Source organism: Montipora capricornis, chromosome 11, assembly GCF_036669925.1.
Source record: "Montipora capricornis isolate CH-2021 chromosome 11, ASM3666992v2, whole genome shotgun sequence".
NCBI classification, from domain to species: Eukaryota; Metazoa; Cnidaria; class Anthozoa; order Scleractinia; family Acroporidae; genus Montipora; species Montipora capricornis.
In genome coordinates, this window is record NC_090893.1 from 38718304 (window position 1) to 38733303 (window position 15000).

The 15000-nt window shown below is 43.9% G+C and overlaps 1 protein-coding gene across 2 annotated transcripts in view; it reads right to left on the minus strand.

Moving 5' to 3' along the window:
• Positions 1–15000, minus strand: part of LOC138024232 (guanine nucleotide exchange factor subunit RIC1-like) — a 62791-nt gene that overhangs the window by 12601 nt on the left and 35190 nt on the right. For both annotated transcript variants that reach the window (XM_068871361.1, XM_068871360.1), the window contains exons 15-25: positions 14648–14758; positions 13633–13722; positions 12378–12543; positions 10092–10196; positions 9139–9251; positions 8488–8616; positions 7124–7220; positions 6870–6994; positions 6421–6467; positions 5962–6086; positions 65–207 (exon numbers count right to left, since the gene is read on the minus strand). In XM_068871361.1, coding sequence (XP_068727462.1) covers positions 65–207; positions 5962–6086; positions 6421–6467; positions 6870–6994; positions 7124–7220; positions 8488–8616; positions 9139–9251; positions 10092–10196; positions 12378–12543; positions 13633–13722; positions 14648–14758 — 1251 coding nt within the window. The remainder of the gene's footprint in view (positions 1–64; positions 208–5961; positions 6087–6420; positions 6468–6869; positions 6995–7123; positions 7221–8487; positions 8617–9138; positions 9252–10091; positions 10197–12377; positions 12544–13632; positions 13723–14647; positions 14759–15000) is intronic.

The window sequence follows — 15000 nt, forward strand, 5'->3', positions numbered from 1 at the left end:
ATGTCTGAAGTTTGTTCGAATTCTTTTGTTTCCCTTGACTTAACTTATTGTCTGACTTACTCACCGTGAACAGATCTCTGGGATTGCCAACAGCCACGAAAAGGTAGCTCCACAAAGCAACCTCTGTTTTTCGCGCGCAATGAACGACTGTGTCTAGGTATTGAGGAAACTCCTTTATGAACCGAACAATACGTGGTAAGAGAGCATCTAATAAAAACAAACGCATGATTAGAAATCTATTACTACATTTTCAAGCAATAGATGGTTTTCAATCACGTGATGAGACGGCTATGTTGGTGCACAAAACAATAGCAAATTATGGCTCATGCTTTGCATTATAATAGAGTCAAATTCACAACAGACTTTTTTCTCTATTGTTCTGTCCACAAAATGGCTGCTGTGACGTCAAGTGAAAACCATATACAGCATTCAGAAAGTTTATTTGCATAGTGTAATTTTCAGGGAAGTTACAGAACTGCGAAATTTTGAGCCCGGTTTTCCGCAATTAAAAAGCAAAACCATTGCTCCTTGCAATTGCACATTTTCCCGCGCTTTGTCAGCGTCGATACGTCGTTGCTTTCGGATTTTGATTGGTTATGGTGAAGAAAATTCCAACCAAGAATTTTAAACACAAGATACGTCGCTACCTGGCGACTTTAATTCAAAGTACATGCTACTTGGTTTTGTCTAAACAACTGTATCGCTTCGGGGCGATACTGTTTCAGGTTACAGCCTTCAAAATTATGTCAGATAAACTTCGTTTGATTATGAACGGGTAGATATTATTTTAAATGAAACTTTATTTTGCAGATTAAATGTGTTGGGAACACATCCAAACTGCTAAAAGTTGAATTTCAAATATTCTTCTTTAAATTTCCTTCTGACGAGATATCACACAAACTTTAACCGTTTGTGTGATAGCTCAGTATTAAAAAAGTGTGCAGCAATATTCGCTCAGTCAGGGAACCGACTTCCATTCAACCTTCTTCTGTTCAATGATGTTTCTGTCCGAAAACAGTTTCATCGTTGCTTTAATTGCAAATGGGCCTGACAATACTTTGCTAAGCAACTAATGTAAGCTCTTGCACATTGTTATATTAATTGAATGGCTTATTGTCTGGCATCGCAGCGTAAGTGCATTATTCTCACTCAGGAGATCAAGCTTCACAATAAACAACTCAATGCACTGTACCGGCATCGCAGAGGTCATGGGTTCGAATCCCAATAAAGCTACTCGAATTTCATGTTCCTATAAGAGACTGTCTATAGGTTCAATAAGGCTGTTATTGCCGGGGAGTGGGTTGTGAGGCTGGGTTCTCACAACCTCTAGAAATGCTCCCAATGGCGTGCGACTCTAAGAGTCTCTGTCAGCTAAGTCCAACTTCTGGCCTCAACCCGCGTGGTGGAACTGGCACCACTGACAGGAGAAGGGGCGAAGGCGAAGCCACTGGCGCCTTAAAACCAGTTGCCCAGGGTAGATGGGGCTCTTAGCCTGTGAAGGCAGCCCATCTAGGCGAAGGTAAACCCTGATTTCAAACCTCCAGTGCCTTGCGGCTATACCTGATTTCAGGAAGGCTGCAGGAGTAAACCTCGAGCATAAATCCGGAGTGGAGCCCCTAAGGCAGATGGCAGGTGCTCAGCACTTCCTTCCGGCAGCTTCTACAGTGGAGCTAGCCCCAAGTTGTATGGGTTTTTCCTTTCCCTTGGACCCAGCCAGTTACACCAAGAGGGGGACGCTGTCCTATGGGCAGCCCAGCGTCTCCTTATCTTCCCACCCAGGCCTTAGCGCAAACTGGAAAGGGCACTCCAGCGGTGTCGCAAGACTCCAGCACAACATGGGACGAGGCAGTTTACTGGTTCTAAGCTCCGACTGATTGGTGTAAGAAGGAGCGCCAGGGGTCTTGTCCGACGGTGGGAGAAGCCCTCAGAGCTTCATTGGGTGGTTACTGCATGCCTCAAGCTGGGAAGCCCCCAGCCAGTAAGGTGCCGCCCGTCATTGCTTGCTTGCTCTACTGGGTGCGTAGAGCTTAGGGGACCCTCCCAACAAGCGAGCAAGTACTTGCACCAAGCAGTCAAAAACAAAAAAAACTACGAAGACTTCAGCTCTTTGAATCGCAAGCTGGAACATTCACACCATGTGTCCCGGTCTCTCCACTGACCTTCAGCTAATGGACGACTCCCGCAAGACCGCCATCATCAACAAGGAGCTGGCGCAACTCAACATCGACGTCGCCTGTCTCCAGGAAACCCGGTTGACCGACAGTGGGTCACTTATGGAAAGAGACTACACCTTCCTCTGGCAAGGCCTGTCCCAGGACGAGCCAAGGCAGTACAGCGTAGGTTTTGCCGTGAGGAACTCACTGATTGCCACGACAGGAGGGTCATCAAGAATTCATGCCCTTGGCATGAAAACGTCGGTGGGCTTTGTGAACATCACATCCGCCTGTGCCCCGACTCTGACCTCCACCCCAGAAGCCAAGGATCAATTCTACGAGGCCCTGCAGGAAACACTATCAGGAATCATATATTAGCTAGGCGATTTCAAACCTTGCGTTGGGACCGACTGGCAAGCATGGCCTACCTGCCTCTGCCACTTCGCCGTTGGCAGGATGAATGAGAACAGGCAGCAGTTGCTCGAACTCTGCTTTCACCACGGCCTCTGCATCACCAACAGCTACTTTAAGTGTAAGGAGCTGCACAAAGTGTCTTGGAGACACCCTCGGTCCCGCCACTGGCACCAACTAGATCTCGTCATCACTAGGAGAGCAGACCTCAGCAGTGTCCTCCACACAAGAAGCTATCACAGGACTGTGACAAGGACCACTCGCTCATTGCAAGCAAGGTCAGGCTGAAGCCCAGAAAGATCCACCACCGCAAGACCAAGGGTCGCCCCCACATCAACGCCTGTGGCACGTCCGACCCCGTTAAGGCTCAGAACTTCACTGAGAGCCTCCAGGAGAGACTTGCTGCGCAACCAACAACCACCAACCAGCAACCCGGATGCCAAATGGTCTCACCTCTGTGATGCCATCTACGACTTAGCCATGGCTGCATTCGGCAAGAAAGAACACAAGAATGCTGACTGGTTTGAGGCTTGCTGGGAAGAAATGCAGCCAGTCACGGAGGCCAAGAGGAAAGCAATGCGGGCTCACAAGCAGAACCCTTCCCCAAGCACACACGACGCCCTTCGAGCTGCTAGGAGCAAGGCCCAGCAGACTGCTCGCCGCTGTGCCAACGAGTACTGGCAGAACCTATGTGCCCAAATCCAGCTAGCAGTGGACTGTGGCCACGCAAAGGGGATGTATGAGGGCGTCAAAACTGCCACCGACCCTACGAGTATCAAAACAGCCCCACTCAAATCAAAGACTGGCAAGGTCATCGCTGACCAGAGCATGCAGCTGCAGCGTTGGGTGGAGCATTATTTCGAGCTCTACTCAACCCAGAACATCGTCACAGACACTGCCCTCAATGCCCTGCCTGGGATGCCAGTCATAGAGGAGCTTGACAACACGCCAAAACTGGAAGAGCTCAGCATAGCCATCGACGGTCTCGCCTGTGGCTAGGAACCGGGGAAGGACGGTATCCCACTGGAAGTTTTGAAGCATGGGAAGCAAACCATCCTGCAACCGCTTCATGAGCTCTTCTGCCTGTGCTGGGAGCAAGGTCACATCCCCCAAGACATGAGAGGTGCCAACATAGTCACCCTGTACAAGAACAAGGGTGACCATAGTGATTGCAAGAACTATTGCGGCATCTCTCTTCTGAGCATCGTTGGCAAAGTCTACGCCTTGACCCGCCTGCAGAGCCTTGCTTCGCAAGTTTACCCCAAGTCACAGTGTGGCTTCAGAGCCGGTAGGTCCACAGTGGACATGATCTTTGCCCTCCGTCAGCTGCAGGAGAAGTGTCGAGAGCACCAGCAGCCATTGTTCCAAGCCTTAGTCGACTTCCCCAAAGCTTTTGACTTGGTGAGCAGAAGCGGGCTCTTCAAGATCCTCCAGAAGATTGGCTGCCCTCCAAAGCTCTTGGCGACTATCACCTCCTTTCACCAGGACATGCAGAGTACGGTCTGCTTCAATGGGGCCACCTCCAATGCCTTCCCAGTCAGCAGTGGAGTAAAGCAGGGCTGTGTCCTTGCTCCAACACTGTTTGGGATTTTCTTCTCGATTCTGCTCCAGTATGCCTTTGTAGACTGTACAGAAGGTGTCCAGACGAGGTCAGATGGCAAACTCTTTAACATCGCCAGACTCCGGGCTCCACCGTGTCAAGCTTGACTTCACTCGATGCTGAGATCAGCTGCAGGATCGCCAAAGCAACTGCTGTCATGGCCAAACTCCACAAGCGAGTGTGAGGCAATGACCTGTTGAGCGAAAGGACCAAGATGTGCGTGTACCAAGCTTACGTCCTGCCAACTCTCCTTTATGGCAGCGAGTCGTGGACGACCTATGCCAGACAAGAGCGGCGACTCAAGGGATTCCACCTCCACTGCCTTCGGCGCCTGCTGCACATCAGGTGGCAGGACAGAGTCACCAACACCGAGGTCCTGGAGTCCGCTGGCTCATTGAGCATGCCATCGCAGCTCATTCAGTGACGCGTTTGATGGCTCGGCCATGCACATTGCATGGAGCCTGGTCGCCTGCCAAGAGAACCCTTTATGGAGAACTGCGGGAGGGCGTCTGTCTCGTGGGTCGATCGCTGCTGCGCTACAAGGACGTCATCAAGCGAGACTTGCGATCTGCACTAATCGTCACTAGTGCATGGGAGGATATCGCCAATCACCGAGATACATGGCGGCAAGTGGGGGTTTCAATGGTGGAAGCGACGCTACAGTCCAGGCCACAGGCAAGAGAGCGGCGAGGAAAGAATGCGCAGCCTCTATGCGTATTTCCACAAGGCAAGTGTGCGCCACCTGCAACAGAGACTGCCACTCCAGGATCGGGCTACACAGTCATACAAGATCCTGCCCAAATCCCTCTTCGAGACGAGGCTGCCAGTTCTACTATAAGAGACCATTGCATAAATTGTCCAGATAAATGTAAGGATCATTTCTCTCTTTCATCTACAACCCACACTATATACATATATAACTCACATACATTTTTATTTTATTCACTTAACTTCACTTCACTTCCTTGCAACTGTACTATGAGCTATTAGAGCTCTGTCAGTGTTCATAAAACTGCATGGGTGTTCTTTGCGCTCAGAACGATCGTGATTTTCCAATTTTCCATTCCTTGTCGTTTCTCCTCCACCAGGGACCCATTTCTCAAAAGTCCCGAAACTTTACCGGCCATTTTTGGGTGTCACAATTCCCTCTGTATCTCAAGAAGGAAGAAGATTTAAGTCATCAAACTTCACAGTCAGTGTGCGTTTTTGATACATGTTAAAAGATCGGCTTCCCTGAACAAGTGGTTGGCAGGTTCACAAATGGCTTTTCGGGCCCGAAAAGTTTTCAGGACTTTCGAGAAACGGGTCCTAGGTCATAAGATTGGTAGTCAAACATCCTCACTGACAATCTGACCACTCATTGTCCTGTTTAGGGAACTAAGAAATGGTGAACGCGATTTCCAGAGGAAATGAGCAGCGAAGGGAGAGCCCATGTAACAAACGTCGCCGAAGAGGAGAGGGATGCATGGATCAAGATTGTTCTAATGAGGTGGCTTGACTTTGTGAAAACAGGGCAGAATTTACTCTGCGAGTAGCTTTAAGCCTCTCCAAGGTTTCGCGTGCATCCAGAACGATAGCGACTGCTGTGCGCCCTATCCTCGGAATGTGGGCTCAAATCATGGTCATCTTAGCAGATGAACATACCATAAAAAGTTCATTAACAAGGTCATCGGTCATCTGATGTACACAAGTTCCATTTAAATCCTTCATTTGTAGACCAATCTACAGGTGCCTAGTAACACGTAAGTAAAGCAGCATAGAAAGAATGACCCCAAAACGAAAATAATTGCGAGTTACCTGGAATAGGTTCAGATGCAGTAGCTTCCTCTTCTAGCACTTCATGTAACATGAGTTCAAGTACATGTGGGAAATATGGAAGATCACAACACATATTGGCAATTTTCAGGGCTTGCTGACCTAAGCTGAGAACAAAAAAAAAAAAAAACAATAAATTTATTAATGATGATGATGCTGATGATGTTGATCAGCGATGTTGAAACTGTTGCCCCTCCACCTCCCCACCTTTCAACCTTGTTGAAATATGTTGTATCGAAGTTGAATCGACGAATCGAAGTTGATGACGTGTTGAAACCGTTTGCCCACCCCACCAGTCAACATTGTTCAACAAAATCGAACGGATGTGGGAGCAAATGTTAAAGCCCTTTTCCCGGGCCTTAAAACTCCCTATTTCTGCGGCGAAGGCGGCAGCGGCAGAGTAGGTAATACGTAACCTAGGGAACTAAAAACGTCACTTACTTTCGTCGCAAAAGCTGCCTGAGAATGTGGTGTAAGTATATCTGAGTCTGCAAAACAAGGGACACACAACATTTGAAGGCTCTGCTCAAACCGTCGAGTAATCAAGTTACACTTCGCATTTCTAGTTCTTGAACTATATTAATCAAATTACCATAACAATGAAACAATCTGATAGAAGACACTAAGCTACGCGGGGAAGGTACATAGAGTGACGTATTTAGCCATGAGATTCCATGTTGCCGTGCGTTTGTTCAGATGACGTCAAAATGTGGTAAGAATGAAAAAGGACACATGCACAATCGCGTGGAGATAGCCGATAGCTAAGTGTGTGTGCAACAAGTGTATTTTTTTATTTTTAACCAATACTGAATATTCTTGCTTTGCGGCATTCTCGATGCCTTAGCTGTCGTTGTTCCTTAAATGCCCCATTATCTGTTTTGATAACATACCGTTCTTTCCAACGTACAGAAAGGAAAAGCTTGCGGAGAAAGTGAAGTAGGGGCAGGCGATGTGCATTCTAAAGGCATTGGTTCATTCGCAGCACCAAGAATTACACCATCTTGAAACAAAACAGCTGTAGAAAACAAAATATATACACAGTTCACCTACCCAGTAAAAAGAAAATGAACAAATCTCCAAAGATGCACGCAAAGCTCGATAAAAGAGTTACAGTAATAGCATACATTTATTTTCTAATACTAACCCAATGGATATATGTTTAGCTGAAATGGCAGCATGATTCGCTTCGACAGGAAGTTTGGCGGATTTTCATCATCTCCAGGGAACAAAGGAAGCCAAACCTTTGAGAGAAACAAATAACGAAGGCAGCAAGAAAATCAAATGTTGACTGGGAATTTCCCGTTCACAATACCGATTTTATTCATTCAATTCAATGAAAGGAAAGGATACCTGGGACCCGTTTCTCGAAAGTCCCGAAACTTTACGGGCCATTTTCGGGTGTCACGGTTCCCTCTGTATCTCAAGAACGGAGAGGATTTAAGTGGTGAAACTTCAAAGTCAGTTTGCTTTTAGCTACCTTGAAAACATGTTAAAAGATCGGCATTCCAAAACAAGAGGTTGGCAGGTTCACAATGGCTTTTCGGGCCCGAAAAGTTTTCAGGACTTTCGGGAAAAGGGCACCAGGGGTCAGATGATCCCCACCATAGGGTATCTGCCCGCAGCCAGATGTAATTGACTGAGAGATGATTTCGATGAAGGAGAAAAGCCCTTGGAAAAAGATTGAGATCGACTGAAACTTAGCCCACTTACGACATCAAGGCCGAGACCAAGGTCGAACTCGGATCAATGATGAGGTGGGAGGCCAGGGCCTGATTGTTCAAAAGCCGATTAACGCGAATCCCAGATTAAGAATTAACCAAGGAGTTTATTTTTCTACTCCCAAATGCTGTTCAACGCTGATATTCGGCAAAACTTAGAAGAAGTCAATCTTGAAAAACAGAAATAAGCAAAAGAAACTTTCACCAAAAAGTTGAAAACATGAAACAAAAGTTTGCGCAAATCCTGGATTAATTTAATCGGCTTTCCAACAACCGGTCCCAGGTTGACAACCATCAATTATCGCATCCTGACTGTTACTTATTTCCGATTAAAGAAAAGCTTGTACATATGCTGTGTAATATTTTAACACTTACAGAAGCTACTGAAAAGTGTTGCAGGATTCAGAAGAAAAAAGTCTTTCAGAAACTGAAAAAAGGCGCTAAATCCCGTCTTAACCTTCGAAGAAATAGTAAGTGCAAAAGTTGGCCCATATAGCTAACTGTTTGAGAACAATGTTGTTAAGGGTAGCCTTCTGATGAACTTGAATTGAAGAGGGCGAAGCATTACTGACTCAAAAGAAGCTTTATACCTCCCAACCATTGGGTTAGTAAGCCAAGAAATCAAGTTTACTTTCGACTGTACGTTTTCAAATTATGTTGCTTTTTCACGATTTTGTCCCACACCCGAGGGCCATCTGGAAACTCCTCATAGTCAACAGAAATGCCATTTGAAGCAAGCAAAACATACTTCAAAAACTGACAACACCAAGAAATAACAATGTTTCCCTACTTTCATTCCATTGGCTCCGCATCCCAGCCACAGGGCCTCCATTAGGTGTCTTTTGGTTCGACTGGATGTTGATGATGTCCAGATATTTTCCACACAGGAAGCAAGAACAACAGGAGAACAAAACGAGCACTAAATAATAAAAGCAAGGCTTTAAACATGACTATTTCATAATTAACGCATTTTTTACTTGTAATGTTACATACAGGCCTATCTTAATTAACCGAGTATGTCTCTTAATTAATCCTTTTCGTCGGTTGAAACTTTTCAGCGGAATCTGTTCACAAATTCTGCATCATTAGCGTAAGCCCACCGTTTTCACACCAATCTTCCAAAGAAACCAGCAGCACATACTACATACATACTTAGGGTGCGTTCGATTGACCCTATTCCAAAATAACTTTAACGTTTCATAAAACCACTCACTGATCTCAATAGCACAGTTCCTTTAAAAAACATTGAGCCTGAACTATAATAAAGCAATATGTCATAGTTCTACTCTTCACATCTTGACAACATTCAAGACTTTTTGATGACTTCTAGTATTTTTTGGCAAGCGAATTTGGACGGATCTAGCAAACGCAACCATATCTCATCCTAGTAATACGATTTTCCTTCTTCAGTAAATGACAACAACTTTCTTTGACTGACTACCTTTCTAGTTCTCCTCTCTGGATATGCTTTGTCTTTCTGGAGCATTAATAAACGACCACCCACGTTAATGATAAGAGATTCAACACCATCCAGTCCTTCGGAACCTACGTATTCTGAAGACATTGAATTTAGCAGTAACATAACAAAATCTTCATTGTGTTGTTACTCAAACCTTTGGTACTGAAGCAATAAGTAAGCACTCGTATTTTTTTCCCAAAGACTACAAATTGCACTCGCCCTACAGCCTCGTGCACATTTTGTTCGTCTTGTAAAAAAAAAAAATTCCTGCTTATTTATTCCAAATTGCATTCTAACTCATATGATTACCTATACTAAAAATTCACCATTTGGTTCCCAGGAAAATACGGATTCTTCTGTAGTTTCACACACAGGTTCTCAAGGAGAGGTCTTGGAACTTTCGAGAAAAGGGCCACATGTCTTTCAAAAAACAGGAATTAACAAGACAACACTTTTTTGTAAGTGAAACAGTTTTGGGTCATTCAGTTATAATAACTATGCGCTTATAGGATAGCGTAAAATGTGAAAAAGGCAAAAACACACCGTTAGCCCAAATCACCATATATGGAAATAAACAATAGACTTCCAAACCATGGTTGCGGTCACATTAGGGAGTTAAACACTAGTGCTACTTCAAGTTCTATTGTTCAGTGTTCTCCTAGAGATTCAAGACACCAGACAGTTGACACTAGAGTAGTGTGACCGCGACCAATAACTATCAATAGACCATTTTCGATATATTAAAATTCAGCTTGATAGTGAGGCTTAGAGGACACAAACAAAAGAAATGAATAAACATGTTAATTAATTTTCCTTTTTTGTGTCCTCTAGGCCTAGCTGCCAAGCTGAATTTTAATACATCGAGAGTAGTCTATTGTTAACAATGGGTGGTTCTCTATATATGGGCTAGCATGAATTATCAGTCTTGAACCCACCTGCATATAGTGATGTAAGCGTGACATGTATCACTGCTAAGGGATGGGGCACGTGATTCACTAATGATACTTCTTGAACACGTGACACCTGCACTTCAGGAACATCTGAAACAGATGCAGTGGCTTAGCTTCTGTCGTCTCTAGATTTCAGATTAAAGAAGAATTGTACATTAAGTGGAAAGCTAGCCCGGGTAGCTGGGGTATTGTTGGCGCGAGAGGCACAAGCCGCGTGGAGAGTCAACCAGGTTTTCTGAGCCCGCGAGACTGGGCACCCCCAGCAAACCATTGTTTTAACGAAAACCGCTGGTCAGCAACCTGGTTCTGGTCATTGCTGTCTGAGGTCTTCCAATGCGGAGGGGCGCCCCTCCCCATTCTCCGTGCGGCTTTGCCGCTGGTTGCCCGTGGCCAGTCCCTTTCGTCCCAACACTTAAAATCATTATGGACGAGTTGGATGAAGGCTTTCCCAAAGGAGCAGTTTACTGATTGGCTAGAAGTCTTGTGCTGATGCTTATACGCCGGACCACGTCCCCACTTAAAACAACAGCGACATAAAGAAGGAAGGCATAAAAATATCAAAGCCTTGCATTCTTTTCATTCATAGCCTTATGTTGCCGTCTGTTCTTCCGTTACTGCTTATAAGTAACGTTCAGAACGGTAATGAACATCAATCTAAACATGCCACAAAGACCCTGTTAGTAATGATACAATTCTTTCTGCACAAAATCGCAGAAGAAAGTTTTGCAAGGGTGGAATGATTCCTCAGTTCCTCTGGAGTGAGGGAGGGTGGGTGGAAAGAATTAAACCCATTTACATTAGCAATTTTTTTTATGTGACAATTTTATGTGACAAATATATTTGATCGTGTAGATAGCACAACAAATAACTGTTGATAATTTGTAGTTAGGTGGGTCAGCAATGCCAGCAGAGAACAACAAGAAACAAGGCGCAGTTGCCTGGTCGCTCTCCAATGGCGCTCACTCAGAGGCAGGAATTTGCCACATTTTATGTGACAAGTCGTCTACACGAGCAATTTTTCGTATTTGACAACTTTTATTTGTCGCATAAAAGCTAACACGCCAGCTTTTTAGCAAATACAGTTGTCATATAAAAATTGGCCAAATTTTCTCGTCTACATGAGCAAATAAAAACTGCTCGTGTAAACGGGGCTTTGATGTCTCGGATAACAGAGAACACTATTCGGTCACACTTATGTCCACAAATACACATACTTAGGTGCAGACCTGATTTTAATTTCCAACACTTAAGGCGCTTTTCGTTTGTCAAAACTGGCCAGCCAGACCCGTCAGTTTGCAAAGAAAATGTAACAATTTGAAGAAACACTTGCATGATAATCCCTCGTATTCTTCTGGAGGAGTATATATCATCCTCGACTGAAGTTAGTCTTTCCAAATGCCCAGTCTGGCAGGCCAGTTCTGTCAAATGGAAAGTGCCCTTAGTGTCCCTTTTAAGTATAGGCATTAGCTACCTATTTAATCTAGCAATAAGTAAGTTTAGTGTAAGAGCTAATTATTGTTATTTTTTGGTGAAGGTAAACGGTTTATCTTTACATGAGAACGAGTTTGGGTGACACTTTGTGACTTACAGCATCACGTTTACGTGAAACGTGAACGCAAGTGACCACGTGACCATAATTTTACCGCCATTTTCTACGTTTGCCAGCTGCTGCTTGCCGTTTCTACGTGAAAGTAGGCATTTTCGCGTTTGCCGTATACGTGAAGTGTTCTTTTCGTTTTCTTCTACATCAGAAGTTGTTTGCGGAAAAAAAGGACCCGAAAACCATTTTCCGGTATGCAAAAAGGGGGAAAAATTAGGCTTCATGGTTATAGGTAGTTCATAATTGACTCCTTGTCGCAATTTTCTTCATGAACTAACGTTGACTCTCTGTTGACGGACAAAACAGCTTCATCGAAACTCTCAAAGTTTGACGGGTAAGGATTTTCCTTTTACATGGCGTCTTTTTCTACAAACAATGTTTAAAAAGACTTCCTTTATTTTTTGCTTTTTAGTAACTAAGTTAGTACTCGAGTTACCGTGGGTCACGCGAAGCTAAAGTCGCAACCTTCTCTCCATTTTAAGTGAAACATGAAACGTGAAGAGGTAAGCCGACGTTTGCTGTTTCACAAAAACGTGATAACATTGATAATCTGTATTCCCTGACGCGAGTAACGTTGAAGTTGGGGAGAAGAGCAAGGGGGACAATTTGTCATGCTTCTTAAAAGCGTCGTGCATTAAATAACGTGTGTTTCTGTTCGGTTAAGCCCTTACTTGGGTCACTGCTTGTCCTCTCCAATGAAAAGAAAACCACTCGACTGTCAGAGCAATAAACCAACAACAAACAGCGGAACACATTAACCAAAAAGGCTGGAGATGGCAGCTTGATATTCAGGGCAAAAGCGTTATCTAAGTTGCAAGTTCGAGGGTAAAAACGAACCTGTAAAAGGAAGACATAAACAACGAACGTGTTCACCACGAAATCTGTGTCTGTACAATTTCAAACAGTCAAGGACTATGCAGTGATCAAAGTGAGTGAATACAGACAACACATGCTCTTTTGGTCACGCCTAAAACAATGCAAGCAAAGTACAAGTAAGTCAGCCGGAAAGACCTATGGTTGACGTTGTAAGCATTGGCTGTATGCTTATTGGTAACTATAGCTTATCAGAGACAGAGAGACTTGCAGACAGAAAGAGTTTCATTAAATAAGTTTGAAGAAATACCATGAATTGCGCGACTTTACAAAATACTTAACCCTCAAATATAATGATATTACTAAAACTACAGTACAACTGTAATTACCTAAGCGAGTTAATGTGCTAAATCTAAGCTCAGTGGTTAGAGCATCCGACTAGATCACGGAGGACCGTGGGTTCAAATCCCATCTGGGGCTCGCATTTTCCCGAGTTTCCATTTGATTCATAATATCTTTCATTTGTTTTTCACATTACTCACTTAGGTGATTGGTTGGTTGCATCTTTGATATGCCTTAATAAATGTGACTGCGTGATGCAGTTTTGAGTCATATATGGCTGTCTGGAATTTACTATGTGACTGTGTGATGCAGTTGTACATGTAGTCTATATCCACATTTTGCTCACGATAGAGTCTGTAGTAGGTCAGTGGTTCGAGCATCCCACTAGATCATGGAGGGTGGTGGGTTCAAATCCCACCTGGGGCTGGGATTTTCCTGAGTTTCCATTTGATGCATAATATTTTTCATGTACAACTGTAATTAAAGTCTAAAATGTAATCATGAATACGATATGATTCCTTTATTTCACTTTTACTCATGAACACTGAAGGGTTGTGAGAAGACTAAAGAGTCTAACCATTTGCAGATGTCATTGCAAAGGTATAACTTTCTCCTTAGTTACTTAAAGACCTTGAGCGTCAGCAATCCTACCGACCAATTGTCACAAAGCTACTCTTGTTGACGAAAGTGTCCGCAAATCTCCTTGTTTTACCGACCCGAACTCTCGACCTCTGCGAGAACTTATTGGCATGAAAACTGATGTTAACTTACCTCGTCAGATGATGAACTAAAATTGTAACAGGGAACAATAAGAAAATCTCGCCACCAAGCTAAGCCACCACGACAAGAGAAGCCTTGTTCCTGCATTGAGATGAAAGCAGAGGTGTGCTACCAAGGTTAACATGAATTCCACAGCCACCAACATAATCTATGACGGCGACATGGACGAAAACGTCACCTCAAATATAACTTTGCTCCATCATAAGTCTTTCGCAATTATTCCATATACGGTCGACTCCTGATAATTCAAACCCTCGCTAACTCAAACCAAAATCGATTTGCCGTGGATTTCCGACCCAACATTTACTGCAAGTTTACCCTTGGTAACTCGAACCCTCCATAACTCAAACCTTCCGCTAACTCGAAGCAATTTTCGTTTCCCTTCAGGTCATTTTCTATATACTTTTTCCCTTGATAACTCGAACCACGTCAGTCCGTACGTGACAACTTCAAAGCAAACAGTGTACTGCAGTCTAAAGCAATTAATTTATTGTGAAGCAGCCCTGTAATCTTTGTCCTTCTTTGCATCACACAAGACTTATCAGTCCCTTTCTGGTTTCGTTGTTTTAGGGTACATTTAACTTCAGCATCTGTATCCTCATTAAAGGTTGCTCGCTTAACTGATTACTCCCGATAAATCGAACCTTTTTCAATTTCCCTTGAAGGTTCGAGTTCAAGTTCTACGACGCAGGCGAAATATCCTAAAATAAATTGGTTCGAGCGGTTTCAGAGTGAAAACAGAGAATGAAAGATCCTCTGTTGCATGTACATACATATGGTTCCCCCACACTCACTCAGAATCTTAAGGAACGAGAGAATCGCCCAGCACCATTCAACCTAAGATTCATAAAGTGTCAAACCACCACTGTGGATATGTGGAAGTACAGAGATTATTTCAAATGTGTTTCTGAAAGAAACAATATAAAAATCACTCACTTATCCACAGCACGTATCCTCGTGAAAAATAACAGGGTTTTTTTTCTTTAAATCGAAACATTTAAAATACCTGTGACACATTTCCAAAGAGTTTCCATTTCCTACTGTTAAGTGAATAATGGGCAATTCCTGTCCTGCCTGCTACAGCGATACAGTGACCACTCTTATCAACAGCGGCATACTGCAATTTTAAGAGAATATTGCTTCTTGAGATGTCAGGTGGTTACACTGCTGGCCTTTCATCACTTAACTTTTGTCTGGGAACAAGGAGATGGGATTTTATCCCTGCAGGTGAATGCTTTAGAGCGGTTTTCAATTGAGTGTAGTGAAACAAATACCAAATTAATTACTTTGACCAATTATAGCAGGTGCAAACAGCGCAATGAACCAATCCCAATAGGCCATTTCCGAGTTGCTGTACTA